Below are 17006 nucleotides of genomic sequence, written 5' to 3'. Positions count from 1 at the left end.
CCAGCATCACTACAGCAGCCTCCACCTCCATCTGTGCCTGCCACAAGATTAAGATACACCTCGGTACAAAAGGCCTCCACCACAGCCATCACGATCAACCCAGCCAAGTCTCGCCTAGCACACCTCCCTCCCGCCGACACAGCCACCAGCAGCACATGCACCATCACCCCCACCTACACAGCAGCCAGACCCACTGTCTTGGAAGAAAGACAAAGACCATGGCACTGCTCCCCCTGCCTTTACATTTATAATGAATAGTTGGTTGAGAAAGTTCTGATATTGTCAGGGTTCGTACAGTCATTAAAAACCTGGAAAAGTCATGGAATGCAATATTTTTCTCAAAGTTTTGGAAAAGTCATGGAAATATAACTAAAGTTGCATCAAATATAATTTATATGTTATCTAATCGCCGAAATAGTAATACTATAATGATAATAAATACTGTATCGTATAATGAAACGTAAAATGGCAACTGTGGCAGTATTTTGCTGGTGATAGATGTTTACAATCATGCCCTCTAGTCTACAGGAGCTACTATTTGATATAAAGATGTCAGCGAAGTGCAGTTTCAACAATGTATGGCTTCTAAAGAATAAGTAATTGTGGTTATCAAAAGACATTGACCCAAGACGTGCTAAATGCAAACTGTGTTGTAACATATTCAATATTTCGAATATGAAAGAGTCATTTCTTTGGTCATGGAAAAGTCATTTAAAATCATTGGTGAAAAAGTGTATGAACCCTGTATTGTAAATATTGAGATTTTACAGTTTCTTATGTTAACATAAATAGTTGGTTGAAAAAAAAAGTTGTAATGCTCAATTTGTATTTGTACACATCACATGAACCTCAGTATGGAATATGAAGTCATGAATCAGTCCTGATGTAACTTTTCTGTGGTGAAAGTAGAGTGAGAGAACTATTTTACTCCAAATTCTAATTTACACATTTTCATTTTAGACATGAACAACACATAGGCCTATAGTGTAATTCATATATTTCACTACTTTTGTGAACCAAAAACGTTGGTAAACCAAATCTGAAACACCAAAAAAAATGGATGACATCAGTACATCTGTGTTTTCACAAGAGTTTTTAAGTTTTCCAAAAATCTGATTTCTCAGCTAAGTATCTCATAAGACAGTGCTCTAAGGTGAGTGACATTGCATTTCTAGCAAGACCAGAGACTGAACATTTTGATATTTTACACCATGCCATGTTATAAGAAGTACATTTAAAAGGTGATTTAAGGAGACATACCCTTCAGTAAGGTAAGGCGATTTTTTTTTATAAGACAATGAAGGCAGGTTATATTGATTGATATATTTATTATATTGAAAGCCAAATTAATACATAGTCCCCTGAATCTGGAATAACGTACAATTTACAGCCTCATAATGTCACGAACTTTTCATCTACAGATTGCTTTGGTCTGGTTTTGCTCTTCACTGATTGGTTACTGAGACTTTGAACTTAAACGGACCTCCCCGTTTATTAAACGGGCCTCCCCGTTTATAAAACGGACCTCCCCGTTAATCCGCGCGAAACTAAGTGCGAATAAACGCGCAAATTGTGGCGCAAACGGCGTTCCATATTCCCCAGCCATACCCTGGCGCTGCCACTGGTGGCATGTATGGGGCGGGCCATTCTGCACATGCGTTAAATGCGTTAAATATTTTAACGCAATTAATTCAACAAATTAATTACCGCCGTTAACGCGATAATTTTGACAGCACTAATTCATTTATTTAGTTATTTATTTATTCATTTAGTTCTTTATTTTAATATTTATAACATAGCATAGGATTTCATAAAGTATTTTTTAAATAGTTTATACATTATTGAAATATAGGAATAGTAGATAGGATTACTTAAAATATAGTACTTTATATTTCATTTTTTTTCCCTTTAGACCCTTGCGGTTTATTCTTAAAAATCCTTACCCTTACCCACCCCCCATTTTCTCTCTGCTGGTCTATGGCCTTGTAGAGGGTAACGGGGTACAGAGTCGCTTAGATAAGCGGGGGAGTGCATCTGACGAAGAGATAGGTTGTTGTGCTCCCTATCTCTGTTTCTTGTCCTATATTTAATAGAACTACTCAGGTCTTGATAGATTGAGTGGGGAACTTCATGAGATCTTTTTAGAGGGTTATCAAGAATAACTTTTATCCAATGACCTTTTCCCTCTCTGTCTGTGTCTGTGTATTCTCTTGTTCCGATTAACCCAGACAAATCTTTTTTCTTGTTTTGTATCTATATCTACGCCGGGATCCGGAGTCGAGGCTGATCCTCTTGCTGTAGTCCTGTGTCTTGGATCCTCTATCCTGAGTTCTGGATTAAGTCGTGGACTTCGGGTCGTGGCTGAACCTGTCTCTGCGGTCCTGCCTTGGGTCTCGTCATGCTGCTTCCCTGATGGCTTCCACAGGATTGTAGCTGACATCCTCGTGGATTCATCTTCTTATTACATACACATGCATTTCCTAACATTCGGTCTATATGCTGTAATATGTATTATCTCTTCGATTCACACACGGCATCTATTGCACGTCTGTCCGTCCTGGGAGAGGGATCCCTCCTCTGTTGCTCTCCCGGAGGTTTCTCCCATTTTTTCCCCTTAAACTGTGGGTTTTCTCTGGAAGTTTTTCCTTGTACGATGTGAGGTCTAAGGCAAGAGAGGGTCGTTTTTCTCATACTGATATTCTGAACAATCTGTGCTGTTGTATTTGCTTTTAAAGTGTCTCTACTGTAGGCTATTTTTATTATATGTACAGCACTTTGGCTCGACCAAAAATCGCTTATAAATGTGCTATATAAATAAAACTTGATTTGACTTTACATAACCTATTTGTATTTTCAATGATAGACTATTTGCACATCATTTGCAACCAGCAAAAGGTTACCCTTAATAGTTTAAGCATGCACTGGATGGCGCATCTACTGGGATGGTTTCTTGTAAAAAGACAAGGGATATAAATATCTATGTATTTATCTTTTTAAACTAAATGTGGCTACACTCTATGCTTATGTGATAGTACACTGTAGAGTCGGCAATCACGAGTATTGTTAGTGCACAGCTATATTGCCCAATGTTTGTTTCCCACATGTCCTTACACGCAGGGCTGCCCCTGGCCACGCAAAGTTATGTGATGAGGCCCTCTGTGTTTCCGGGGGGGTGGGGGCTTTCACTGTGTAATGTGTTACACGCTATAACACATTACACAGTAAAAGCATACTTTCACTGAAAAATCAACCTTTCTGATAACACTAACACATTTTGTATCACTGTGACTGTTCAACCCAGTCTCACGGCATTTCGTGTTCACCAACACGATTTTTAATCTATTGATTCGTGTTCACCAATTTGCCCCTTTTTTTTCCGTGTTGCACAGCACGATTTTTAAAGCAATGTATTTTTACTGCCTGCAGCACGTCTTTTTCTCCGGTCGGGTCGAGGAAGACCGGAAGCTGTGTGGTTCATAAAAACATGTTCTTACTCAATATCAAGCCACAGTTATTGCTTTTATTTGAAATCGTATCATTTCGGACTTTTGTTGCCGTCTGTGAGGAAAATAAATGGGGCTCAGAGCCTCAGGATACTGAAATCTGTATTTTTTAAATCTTTTTTTCCTTCTAATTTGTTATTCTTTTCAAAATAACACACTGTTATTTACTCACCAATAACACACAATTATCCTTGCTTTTATTTATTGATTTAATTCCATAATCTCAGGCTTTTTTGGCGTCCGTCAGGAACTGAATTTCAAAATAAAAATAACCGGAAACAGACGTAGGCATTTCGAGCGATTACCCAAGATCCTCAGCTATGGTTTTAAGCTCGCTTATTGGATGTTTTAGCCGCAATGCATGCTGGGATTTGGTGTTTATATGATATGAAATCCGGAAAACATTTTTAAAAGAATAAAATAATACTTAATTCCGAGCGCTCTTGCTTTTCTCTTTGAAAGTCATCACATAACGGCATTGTAATACACGGTTCGGCTGCATTACATATTACAGATCTGCCGTAGTTCTTTATTTATAGAGCCCTGATGAGAAGACCTTTGGAAAAACTGAGAAAATGCCGCCGAAACTGAATACTTGACGTGGATCATAAATATATTCAACAATTAAACAACATCTTCAATTTCTCTTCACACAATACGTCTCCTTGCAGTATCAACACTAATTCGGCTGACTTTTACATTTGATCTAATTCACAGATAGGTTATATTTACACCATAACGGTGCACAGCTGATATAAAAGGACTGTAGTTTTTAAAGATATTACTGATTTTCTTTGAATGTAAGAATGTAAATACTAAGTCTGAAATAGTATAGCAATATGTTGTAAAATTATATGAAAGCATGCATAAAACTACACATTTTCAGATGTTGTACGAAAACAAAAGTGTCCTACACTAATAATACAAAGTTATTATGGCTGTGTGTACCTTGTGTGCACCGCCTAGTGGTTAAAGCACGTTATTGAATTATTGTGTTTTATTTGTTTAAAAAAATATTAAGAGTACATACTTTCATCGGGGGAAAGTATAAATTTAGAATATAAAAAATCAAGAAGATACTATAAGTGATCTCTACAATAAAACAGTTTAGTGCAGAATGTACAAAGATATTAATAGGAGGAGGTGCAAAACAGAAAAACGAATGAACCTTTATTTAAACATTAAATAACAGATTAAGGTCTTCTTTTGAATAAGAAAAAAACTTTGGGGGTATCTATCTACAGATAAATATTAAGCCTGACAAAGTACTTAACGTTTAATATATTGCTTTCCTGCAATGTTAACTATGTTGAAGCACTTATTTTAACTGATATTATACATATGAATTATACTCTTATGTATGTAGATAGTAGGGGTGTAACGGTTCACAAACATTTCGGTTCGGTACGTACCTCGGTTTTTTGGTCACGGTTCGGTTCGGTACGTTTTCGGTACAGCAGAATTTTTTTTCACAAAACAAAATATATATATATATTTTTATTATTATTATTAAACTGTGAATAATGTATTCACTCAAATAAATACAAAATATAATAAAATAAACATTAAGGTGCAGCATTTCGATGAACTGAAATAATCTGTATTTGAACTTTACTGTACTAGTACTCACAAAACATAAACTATTAGTTTTGGGTTTTTAATTATTATTAAACTGTGAATATTCACTCAAATAAATACAAAATATAATAAAATGAACATTAAGGTGCAGCATTTCGATGAACTGAAATAATCTGTATTTGAACTGTAGCCTACTGTACTAGCACCTAAGCAGCCAGCTTGACATTAGGACTAGCTTTTCATTGTATTTTCATGTTTTTTTAAAGAAAAATTAACTTGTCCACATTGCTGCTGAAAGGGCAGATCTGCTGGCACTAACAATGTCTCCTGCTGTGGAGAACACCCTCTCGCTAGGGACAGAGGTAGCAGATACAGCCAGGTAGCGCTTTGCTAACATGGCAACATAAGGATATTTGGTGTTTGTAATAGCTTTGGCTCGGTCTGATCTTTCTGCGAGTGGTGGAGGCTTAAATGCTAGTGGGAGTTGGGTTTGCACTTCAGTCTTTTTTCTTTTGGTACCGGTGATATTCACGTTCGGGTGATGCCTTTTCAAGAGTGTGCAAGTTTGATGTATTGCCAGCCGCGTAACCAATTTTAGTTGAACAATGCCGACAAACAGCTTTGGTTCGGTCCACCTGTCTTTGTCCGTCATCCTTGTACGTAACTGCGAAACCAAAATGTTCCCAAACCGGAGACTTCAATGATGCTGGAGGATTTTCGAGCTCAACTTTATCTGCGTTCGCCATTAATTTTTGACAGTACCTCAAATTACTGACTACATTTGAACGCATCCCTCTGACCAGCTCTCATAGTATGCCTCTCATCCAATGAAATGACTTGCTCGCTCTATGACGCGTTGAACCCAATGTGAGCAAATTACTCTGAATGCTGCGACGCAGCACCTGAGATTACTTCCAAAAAGTTATTCACGTTCTCAATTTTTTACGTTTAACGTTATATTCGTTCGGTACACTTCGGTACACACCTGTACCGAACCGAAGGGCCCGTACCGAATAATTTCGGTACGGGTACGTGTACCGTTACACCCCTAGTAGATAGAATAAGAAATGTGCAGAATATGACAGTTTAATGGTGGAGGTACACACATATTGATAGATGTCTTGTAATGCACTGTTGAGGAACCTGTGACCCAAGTGTTTCATTCATTGCATAACTACACCGTAGTTGTGTATATGATATGTCAATACACCTTTGAAAATCTTGAAAGGGATGTGCAAAATAGCCATAATATACAGTCTTTAATTAACTATTAGTAGAGAATAACGAGTAATGAATATACTTTATTACTCGTTTCCATTCATGTCAATTGCAGATACATGTTTAGTCTTCTCAAGCACCAACTATCAAATATCTCTCCTGATTGTTGGCACTTGACAATCACCTTACCTGAATTTTACTCAGGTGTAACTAAAGTCTGATTTAAGGGTTGTTTATATTTCACATAATTAATCAGAATCTGCAAAGTAACTCAAATAAATGCAGTGGAGTAAAAATACCAGGTTAACCTCTGAATTGTAGTGGAGTATAATTACAAAGTAACAATGAGCTGTCATGTGGGTATTAATGCTGCGCATTATGGACACAAGCGATTTTCACCCATTTATTAATTATATGTTTTACATTTGATAACACCAATGTGTTTAATACTGGCAACTTCTAATTGTGGGAAAAACGAAAGCGTTCAGTAGAGACGTCCCATAGAACATTTTGCGAAACACAATAGCCAGCATGTGTAGTTCTGGGGGGGCATTCGATTCCAGTTTTGGATAGTCTGGCGTGGTTTCGTTCCATTTCACACAGCTGTTTGACGCTCTGCGTAACCTTACGGGGACTGTAGTCCTAAACGATAGCTGGGGATTATGGGTAGTGTAGTGTCTTCGGCCATCCTAAACTCAGAAATGTTGACAATCGCAATGATGCTCGAAATGTCCCTTATAGGCCTACGTCTGTTTCCGGTTATTTTTATTTTGAAATTCAGTTCCTGACGGACGCCAAAAAAGCCCGAGATTATGGAATTAAACCAATAAATAAAAGCAAGGATAATTGTGTGTTATTGGTGAGTAAATAACAGTGTGTTATTTTGAAAAGAATATCGAATTAGAAGGAAAAAAATATTTAAAAATACAGATTTCCGTATTCTGAGGCTCTGAGCCCCATTTATTTTCCTCACAGACGGCAACAAAAGTCCGAAATTATACGATTTCAAATAAAAGCAATAACTGTGGCTTGATATTGAGTAAGAACATGTTTTTATGAACCACACAGCTTCCGGTCTTCCTCGACCCGACCGGAGAAAAAGACGTGCTGCAGGCAAAATACATTGCTTTTAAAATCGTGCTGTGCAACACGAAAAAAAAAAGGGGCAAATCGTGTTGGTGAACACGAATCAATAGATTCAAAATCGTGTTGGTGAACACGAAATACCGTGAGACTGGGTTGGACTGTTAGGTGGTGAATGGGAAACAGGAGCAGAGCAGGTGCAGCAGGTACAGGCTGGATGTTGTCAGAAACCTCTCTGCTCAGGGCTTCATTCCTGGCAGGGACGTCAACGTCACCGAACTGGAACAGGAGGGCTGTGTGGACGGGTGGAGCTACAGCAAAGACATCTACCAGTCTACCGTAGTCTCTGAGGTGTGTGTGCGTGCCAAACCTTTTACCCGACCTTCGCAGTCAGTTTATTTTATGTCTTGCATTTTGTATCCCATTGTTGATACTATACGTGCTTCAGTGCAAGCTTTTTTCATTTTCTCTTCATGTATACTAAATCAGCTTTCTAAATGTTATATTCATATCATTTGGATTTGTCTAAAACCTCTGTGCCTTAGCACTAGTGCTGGGGGGAAACGATTATTTTGAAAACGATTAATCGGGCGATTATTTGATCGATTAGTCGACTAATCGAACGATTATTTTTCTGTTGTTCAATTCATAAAAAACGTAATGTAAAAAAAACGTAATGTAAAAAAATTTTTTTCACGATGCTGTGTCTCAGGGGATCTTAATATTTAAGAACCTATTAATGTGTTATACCAGATTAACGGAAATAATCTCAGCTAACTGACGATACAAACCATGTTTACCAAAACAAAACACAAATCTCATAAGAAGCATCTAAATGACCCCTGAGCGAAAAATGCTAACGGACATTGGCACAGATCTCAAGATAAAAGTACCCTTATTACTTATCGTAGCTGCACATACAATATATCCGATTAAAGCTGAGACTCCACAGATTATGTAGGTATATAGTATCATCACTGAGTGATCCGGACTCGCGACAGGGGAAGCAAATACAGTCATCACAACACGTACCTTCACAGAGCTTCTAGGGAGATCGTCTCACCGCCGTAGCTGTCAATCTGATCAAAATACGTGTTCAATGGCATTCAAATGAGAAAAAACGCGGCTGAATCTGTTAATCCATAGGTTTTTAACGTCTATGTATAAAAAAATTATTGAATTTATAATCCATAATTCCATTTTAAATCGGAGAGCAAATGCTAGCTGCTAATGGTTGCCACCACAGCTAGCTGCTGCTTCCGGTCAAGCAGCAGTCTCAGTGAGATATAAATATATAAATATCTTTGCGTTTTGGACTAACTTTAAAATATTCCCATGCTTTTGAAGACCTGGGGCGAGATGTTTTCGTTTGAGGGCTTCGTGCGCAATCCTGTGAGGAGGAGTTGGTAGCCGTTTCAGTCTCCATTGTGTTAGAAGTGCGATTGCGAACTGCTTGTTGCTTTGGGTGACCCACGTGTGTGTGGCGTCATACAGTCTATGGTGGCGACGCGTCGACGCGGAAATATGTCGTCGACGATATTTTGAAGTCGACGACGCGTCGCTACAGCACTACTTAGCACACCTGGCACAGCAGAGTGAACACAGCTGTTGTCAGTCAATAGACATGTTAATGCTTGCTTATACTACCTATACTAATAATCCCTCCACAGAACAATGTAAGCATAGAATGTTAACAAGCTTAATGTTTAACAGTTTTCTTCTATTTTTGACTTTAATACAATATTGTTTGCCTAACTTGGGCGAGGTACTGAGTATTAAATGTATTATGAATTTACATAAACATCTGAAGTTCAATGTGCTAGATAGGGATCTACTCTCTTCCCGAGGCGTGCCCTTTGACTGCTGTGCAAATTGTCTTGTTTTTCCGCCTGCTAGTCAAGACTGGCAAGTTCAGCCTGTTTGTCTCTAGATTAGAATATTCTCTCTCTTTCAGATAGATGGTTTCATTCTTGTGATTTAAAGTGAATATCTTCGTTAAATGTAAAAAAAAAATTAAAAAAAAATCTAAACTACATATCTGTCAAGTTTTGTGACTGTATCTCTGCAAGATCACTGCATCATTGTCACATAATTATTAAAAGTACTAAAAAAGTCCCCTGTGTCACTTGCCGCTACAGTAGTTATTTACAGGGGCACATTTGACCACACAGACTTAGCATCATCGAAATATAATCAGACATCGAACAAGTGTCTTAAAGAACCAGTTGCAGAGAGATCATAACATTACCGGGGAAATACCCTGAACAATGCCAACAATGTCATTTTTAAACATGGTATTGTTTGGATATTCCAGTTCGACCTGGTGTGCAGTGATGAGTGGAAGCAGCCGTTCACCGCCACAGTTTACTTCATTGGAGTTCTTTTTGGATCCTTTTTCTCAGGACAGCTGTCAGACCGGTACTATAAAACACCAGAACCATGTGATGTATACATTACTAGCATTGCTGTGGCCTACTCCAACTGACGCATAAGACACATGGAGCATGATTTTATACACAGCTACTAAAACCCATTATGTTGGATTTTGTGTTATTGTGTTTTACAGATTATAAAAAGCTTTTCCAGCATCAGATTACATGGTGCTCAATAATGCCGTGATATAGTATATAACGTAACTTTAAGTGGTTTTTTTTCTTTTATGTCACAAAAACTGTAAACACACATGTTTGTGTGGAGCACATCTACACTCAAATCTTCGATAGAAAAACTATTATGTTCATATATGTGTATATAGTATATACTAGGTTATGCATTTGTTTTTCTTATTATGTTTACTTGTGTCTCATAGGTTTGGAAGAAAACCTGTGCTCTTTGCAACCATGGCAGTTCAGACGTTATTTTCCTTCATTCGGGTCTTCTCTACTTCGTGGACTATGTTTACTATCCTCCTCTTCTTCAATGGTTTGGGACAGATGTCCAACTTTGTGGCTGCTTTAGTGCTGGGTACATGTCACAGTCTATAATAGTGCCTCTGTCGTAAATAAAACCCAATGCAGGAATGTGTTAAAACTTCTCTCTCTTATCTCTGCACACAGGCGCTGAGATCTTGACTGGCAATGTGCGAGTCCTTTACTCATCGTTGGGCTCGTGTTTAGGCTTTGCCATTGGTTACATGATTCTACCTCTTGCTGCTTACTTTTTGAGGGATTGGAAATCTCTCATGTTGGCTTCGTCTTTATCCGGCCTGCTTTACCTCCCTCTCGTATGTTGCATTACATGAAAGTATAAATGTAAATCAATGGCTGTGCCTGTTTTACATACATTCCCTATAGAGGTATTCCCATAGTCACACTAAAGTACAAGATGAATACATGTCTGTGTAATTCTCCCGTCGCTCTCCCTCTTTCCTGTCTATATTCAGCTGTACTATCAATACAAAATGTTTTATACTTTATCTTTAAAGTCTCTCTGATCCAGCCCGAGTCTTGCTTTCTGTCTATCTGAAACACTGACGCAGGTTCATCCCAGAGTCTCCTCGCTGGCTGCTCTCTCAGGGAAAAGTGGAGGAGGCTGAGGCCATAGTGAGAAAGGCTGCTAAGTGGAACAAAGTTAAGGTTCCGAATATCATCTTTCGAGATTACAGTGTAAGTTTATCTGCTTTTCCTGTTGTTGGTACTCCATTTTATAATACTTTTCTTATGTGTATCATTGTCAGGAATGTTGTAGGCCAGGGTATTAACACATCTAAAGTGATTTTGTAATTTCACAAGCAACATATGTGTTATATGTCTGTAAAAATGAATGGTCAAAAACATCTCGATTAGCCTTGAAATTAGTCCTAATTTTAAATAATACAAATACAGTACACAACCACACACGTTAAAAAGAGAAGGGGTTCTAGCCAAAAATCCAGAGCAGGGAGAGACGCTAGCAGGACCATTCACAAAATGTACCCCAGAGCAAGGGGTTTAAATCATATAACCCACTGCTAGCACTAGTACATAATCTCATTTTAAACAAACATTACCATGTTGTCTCATCATAGCGCCATATGATATATCCATTTGTCATTTTCTGGATGGACACATTTGTATTTAAATTAGAAAAATGCATGTTGTTGTTTTCATATAGATATTAGGCCACTGAGGAAAGAAACCACAACACAGGGTTTCATTTTGTTTTCAATTCTGCAGGGTGATGAGAAAAACGCACAGCCTATAGAAAAAGCCAATGTCCTCGACCTGCTGAGGAAAAGCAGCATGAGAACCACAACACTTATCTTCTGCTTTGTGTTGTAAGTATGCTGCTTTTTATTTCATTTACTTACAATGAGATTTTTCTGCATTATTAACAGTTACTATCATGTCTGAGAGGGCTCATCCCACTCAAACTCATGTACATGTAAATGCACATTCACATAATAAAAACCCATTATAATTATCACTTATTACACAACACATATTCAACACAATAACAATCTGTTTTCTCTAATCACTCAAATATACATTCATTCTATTTTCTTAACAGTTCTTTTTTTGATATATTCAATCATCTCCGATCCGTTGGTGTCTTTGTCTTACCCAGCTTCTGTTCAACAACAGGATACTTTGGCCTGTCCCTGAACACAGCTCAGCTTCATGCTAACCCCTACATCAGCTGCTTCATCTCAGCAGCTGTAGAGGTACCAGCCTACATTTCTAGCTGGCTGATTCTGCACTACCTTCCCCGCCGACCGTCTGTCATCTCCTCTTTGCTTCTTGGAGCAATGCCGCTTTACCTCATACTATTGGTGCCTCAAAGTAAGCCCAAAACAAATATGGGGGGAGTCTCAGAACAAAGGTTTAATATAGAGAACGCTTTATATCTTTAAGAAAATTCACAATTGTTATTTATTCAAGCTATTCACCAAACATACTTTATATTTACCTCTGTTACAATTATATAGGAACTTCTCACAAACTCAATTACTGGATTTTGTATTTAATGGTGAACAAGGGAAATAACTCTTGCATTGATTTGTGCATTTACTCATCATGAGTCAGGAATTAGTTATGCTTTACTTTAAATTATCAGGTTTGTAACCTTTGTTATTGTATTGTAGGAGAAAATGGCTTCATGGTACAAACATGGGTAAAATCAAGTGCTACAGTTGTGTATCTTATTAACGAAAAACAACAGTTGACAAACAATTTCTTTATTCTGTAGGTCTACCCAATCTCTGTATTGCACTGGAGATGTTCGGTAAATATGCTTTTACCGCTACTTTCTCCCTGATGTTCACATACTTGACAGAGCTTTACCCAACAGTGCTAAGGAACACAGCAATAGGGACGTGCACGACTGTCTCCAGAGTGGGATCATGTATAGCACCTTTTGTAATAAAGCTGAGTGAGTACATTTGCTTTTGCTGCATTAATGCACGTCCAGTTTGTTATATCTTCAGCAAGTTTGAGAGCCTTACACACACTCTGACATAACTTCATCTAAAGCCCCCAGACTTTTCTCCAATCTAAACCTTACCCTTTCAATTTTTAGATACATACATATTATATCTTCCTTATATTATACTGTCGACTCTGGCTGTTGTGGCTGCCATCGCTGCTTATTTCCTGCCGGAGAGTTTTGGAAAACCTCTACCTGAAACTATGACACAGATGCATAAGAGAGAAAGGTGGGTACCTTAGGAAATAGTTATGAAGCTTCTTTAATGCCAACCTCATTTTTAGATATAAAGTAATAAATGATGGTTAACATATTTAATAACTATGGGGTACTTCTTAAACAGAATTCACATTTTAAAACATTATTCATTTGACTTTCTGTTACTCTTAAATATGTTCCTTTTTACTTGGCATGCTATACTGACAAAAAGATGAACAGAAAATTAATAAAAAGCGTTTTAATGCAAAAATGCCAAATAATTCTTGATTCCAGTAGGATTGAGATTATCTTAATACATTAACTGTAGTTTGAGCACTATTATCACACAGCATGAATGTCTTGCCTTGAAATCACAGTCCTTACCATGCAGCCAGTAATGTTTTTCTTCCTTTTTATTGCTTTATAACAGGTTTAAGTGTCAATGCACTGGAAAATAAACAACAATACGATTGGAACATCTTGAAAGTCCACTTTGACAATCTAGCACTTCATTAATGAAAGTTATATTATGTGAATATCGCTTTTGAATTGTGTTAGTATTGTTAAGATTTCTCATTGTTTAACACATTTTTTGCCATTTGAAAACATCACTCTTTCATTTTCCCAAACATCTATTTTGTAACTGAAATGGTTGAATGAAAACTTGAAGTTTAAATCTGCTTGTGGATATGTATGTTAGCTTAAAAGGGAACCAGAAAATATCCTTACAATAATATTTAATAACACAAGTTTTGTCAAATGTCAAATAACTGTTGCAACTTTTTTTTCATTACATACATTAATTTCATGATAGAATGCAACAGGTGTGTTACCTTTTTTAATGCAAAAAAAACCCCACACATTTAATAAACGCTGTGTATTGTGGAAATGCAAGTGACCAGTCAACAAGTTTTTGCATTCCCCAAAAATGTTTAGCCATGGTAATAAATAACCTGACTGAACTTTCAGACTGGATATGGCTAAAGTAATTTCTGGCATTTGTCTAGAGACAGACAGGTTTCTGTTATTACTGTTATAAGGGTGACCTGTTAAATGTTAATTCATGTGTTGCCGTGAAAGATTAACCTAACATCAGAGAACAGCACAACATGTTCACTTGACAAAAGTTGCACAGTTCACATGTTTGTTGTAGGGTTGCTTTGTCAGCAAAACATTTCATCCATAAACTATACCATTTTCAACCTTTGTAATATATAACCTGATAAGGATAATAAAAAAACAGATTCAAGATTCAAGGCTTTTTTTGTCATTTGTACATAGTGTAGATATGTCAATGAAAATCTTATGTCACAGGCTCCTCCAACAGTGCAACACAATAAAACAGATACAATAGTGCAAATAAATACAAATGCAATAGAATATAAATACTGCAAGAAGAGTCAATATACAAGTAATTGGAATATGTGTAGCAATGTGGCTTGGAGAACCCTTCCGACTGGATTGACTTGATAATTATTGCTTTGCATTTTATTACAACTGACATAAGAGTGACTTGCTTATATGTGCTTGATTCCTGTCAGCTATGGCTAGGAAAATGAATAGTGTTGCAGCAAAGGAATGTTTCAGATGAAAGGCAAAATAACTTTTACTGTACTAGCCAGTAGGGGTGTAACGGTTCACAAACATTTCGGTTCGGTACGTACCTCGGTTTTTAGGTCACGGTTCGGTTCGGTATGTTTTCGGTACAGCAGAACAAATTATCACAAAACATAAAATATATATATTTTTTTTAATTATTATTAAACTGTGAATAATGTATTCACTCAAATAAATACAAAATATAATAAAATAAACATTAAGGTGCAGCATTTCGATGAACTGAAATAATCTGTATTTGAACTTTACTGCACTAGTACTCACAAAACATAGACTATTACTTTTGGGTTTTTAATTATTATTAAACTGTGAATATTCACTCAAATAAATACAAAATATAATAAAATAAACATTAAGGTGCAGCATTTCGATGAACTGAAATAATCTGTATTTTAACTGTACTGTACTAGTACCTATGCAGCCAGTTTGACATTATGACTTGCTTGTCATTGTATTTTCATGTTTTTGTAAAGAAAAATTAACTTGTCCACATTACTTGCCGAAAGGGCAGATCTGCTGGCACTAACAATGTCTCCTGCTTTGGAGAACACCCTCTCGCTAGGGACAGAGGTAGCAGATACAGCCAGGTAGCGCTTTGCTAACATGGCAACATAAGGATATTTGGCGTTTGTAATAGCTTTGGCTCGGTCTAAACTTTTTGCGAGTGGTGGAGCCTTAAATGCTAGTGGGAGTTTGCACTTCAGCCTTTTTTCTTTTGGTACCGGTGATATTCACGTCCGGGTGATGCCTTTTCAAATGATTGTGCAAGTTTGATGTATTGCCAGCCGCGTAACCAATTGTAGTTGAACAATGCCGACAAAACAGCTTTGGTTCGGTCCACCTGTCTTTGTCCGTCATTCTTGTACGTAACTGCGAAACCAAAATGTTCCCAAACCGGAGACTTCAATGATGCTGGAGGATTTTCGAGCTCAACTTTATCTGCGTGCGCCATTTCAACAGTTCCTCAAATTACTGACTAAATGTGAACGCATCCCTGTGACCAGCTCTCATAGTATGCCTCTCGTCCAATGAAATGACTTGCTCGCTCTATGACGCATTGAACCCAATGTGAGCAAATTACTCTGAATGCTGCGATCTGAGATTACTTCCAAAAAGTTGTTCACGTTCTAATTTTTTTACGTTTAACGTTATATTCGTTCGGTACACTTCGGTACACACGTGTACCGAACCGAAGGGCCCATACCGAATAATTTCGGTACGGGTAAGTGTACCGTTACACCCCTACTCAGTGGCGTGCACAGACATTTATAGGGGCAGGTGCTCAAGAATATAGAAATTAGAAAATAGTATTTAATATAGTTATAAAGAATGTGACGTGTGATAACATTTGGATAAACCGCATGAACCGATGGATCACATAACTTCCATGCTCACATTAACGTTAGCTAATTCTACTTTTGGCTAATTTAGCTTTGCTATCATTATTCCTAGGTAAACATAGTAATCTTAGTCACTGTACTAGACGACAAAATAAATCCGACTACTCACCTTTATTAGCTTGTCTGTAGGAAATAAATGGATGTTGTCAGTGATGCAGTGACGAGTCCAAAAAACCCCGGTGAGTTAGCATTTTACCACTTCCGGTTCCCCTTCTTCTTCTTCTTCTTCTTCTTCTTCTTCTTCTTCTTCTTCACTCGTCGCACTTTTATTGATGCGCAAGGTTAAAGTTCACGGGATTACGATCCGCCAGGAGTTGCTAATAGAAATGAATAGACGGGAGCATGTTGTTTCTTACACGACCACTAGAGGTGCTACACTTTAAAACGTGGCTATGGGTCGTATTTGGGTCGGAAAACAATCGACCTATTTGGTCGTATTAGTTGGAGGACTTGTTGATTTAATGAGGGGGGAAGGGAGCCATAGAGTGACGTGTGAGTGACTCGAGTTAGGTCTTCCTTATTGAACTTGCGCTAAAGCTTTCATTTCAAACCGGAGAGACGTGATGTAAGAATTACATATTTATTGTTTACACGTCATATGAATGAAATGATTGCCATGATAGTACAACAGGAGAATGTAATGGTGTTTGGCGATTAGGCCCCCGGTTTGCAGGATAATCATTCAGGAGGGAAAGCACCGCTCCGATGAAATCCCCAAAACCAGTGAAGTATGAATACTGAGATGAACTGAGTTGCTTACCTTGTGGGGTGACTGGTGATCTGGGGAGGAGAGATAATAGATTAACACGTATATGAGCGACACTGTGCCGGAATCACTGCCGGAGCTTACTGGTCATGCTGAGACTCTGACTGCCGAAATCAGTGCCGGTCTTATCTGAAAACGACCTGCGGGTCGCATGCCTGGCCAGCAGGGCTTGACTACGCCGAGGAGCGAGCGGTTTCGTTTTGTAACGGTGGCCCAACGTCCACGACACCGAAGTGTACG

The 17006-nt window shown here is 37.8% G+C and overlaps 1 protein-coding gene across 1 annotated transcript; it reads left to right on the top strand.

The window, feature by feature from the left end:
* The first annotated feature begins 549 nt into the window (after positions 1–549).
* LOC117534236 (solute carrier family 22 member 5-like) lies at positions 550–13459 on the top strand. Its single transcript, XM_034198416.1, has 11 exons — positions 550–576; positions 7551–7733; positions 9697–9800; positions 10192–10346; positions 10439–10609; positions 10860–10987; positions 11537–11637; positions 11928–12142; positions 12549–12731; positions 12879–13014; positions 13414–13459. Exons 1-11 carry the CDS (start codon positions 550–552, stop codon positions 13439–13441), a joined length of 1431 nt encoding a protein of 476 aa, XP_034054307.1. The 3' UTR covers positions 13442–13459.
* The last annotated feature ends 3547 nt before the right edge of the window (positions 13460–17006 follow it).

The sequence above is a fragment of the Gymnodraco acuticeps genome, unplaced genomic scaffold, assembly GCF_902827175.1.
Source record: "Gymnodraco acuticeps unplaced genomic scaffold, fGymAcu1.1, whole genome shotgun sequence".
Lineage (NCBI taxonomy): Eukaryota > Metazoa > Chordata > Actinopteri > Perciformes > Bathydraconidae > Gymnodraco > Gymnodraco acuticeps.
The sequence above is the reverse complement of the archived record's forward strand: the minus strand, read 5'-3'. Positions and strand labels throughout refer to the sequence as shown.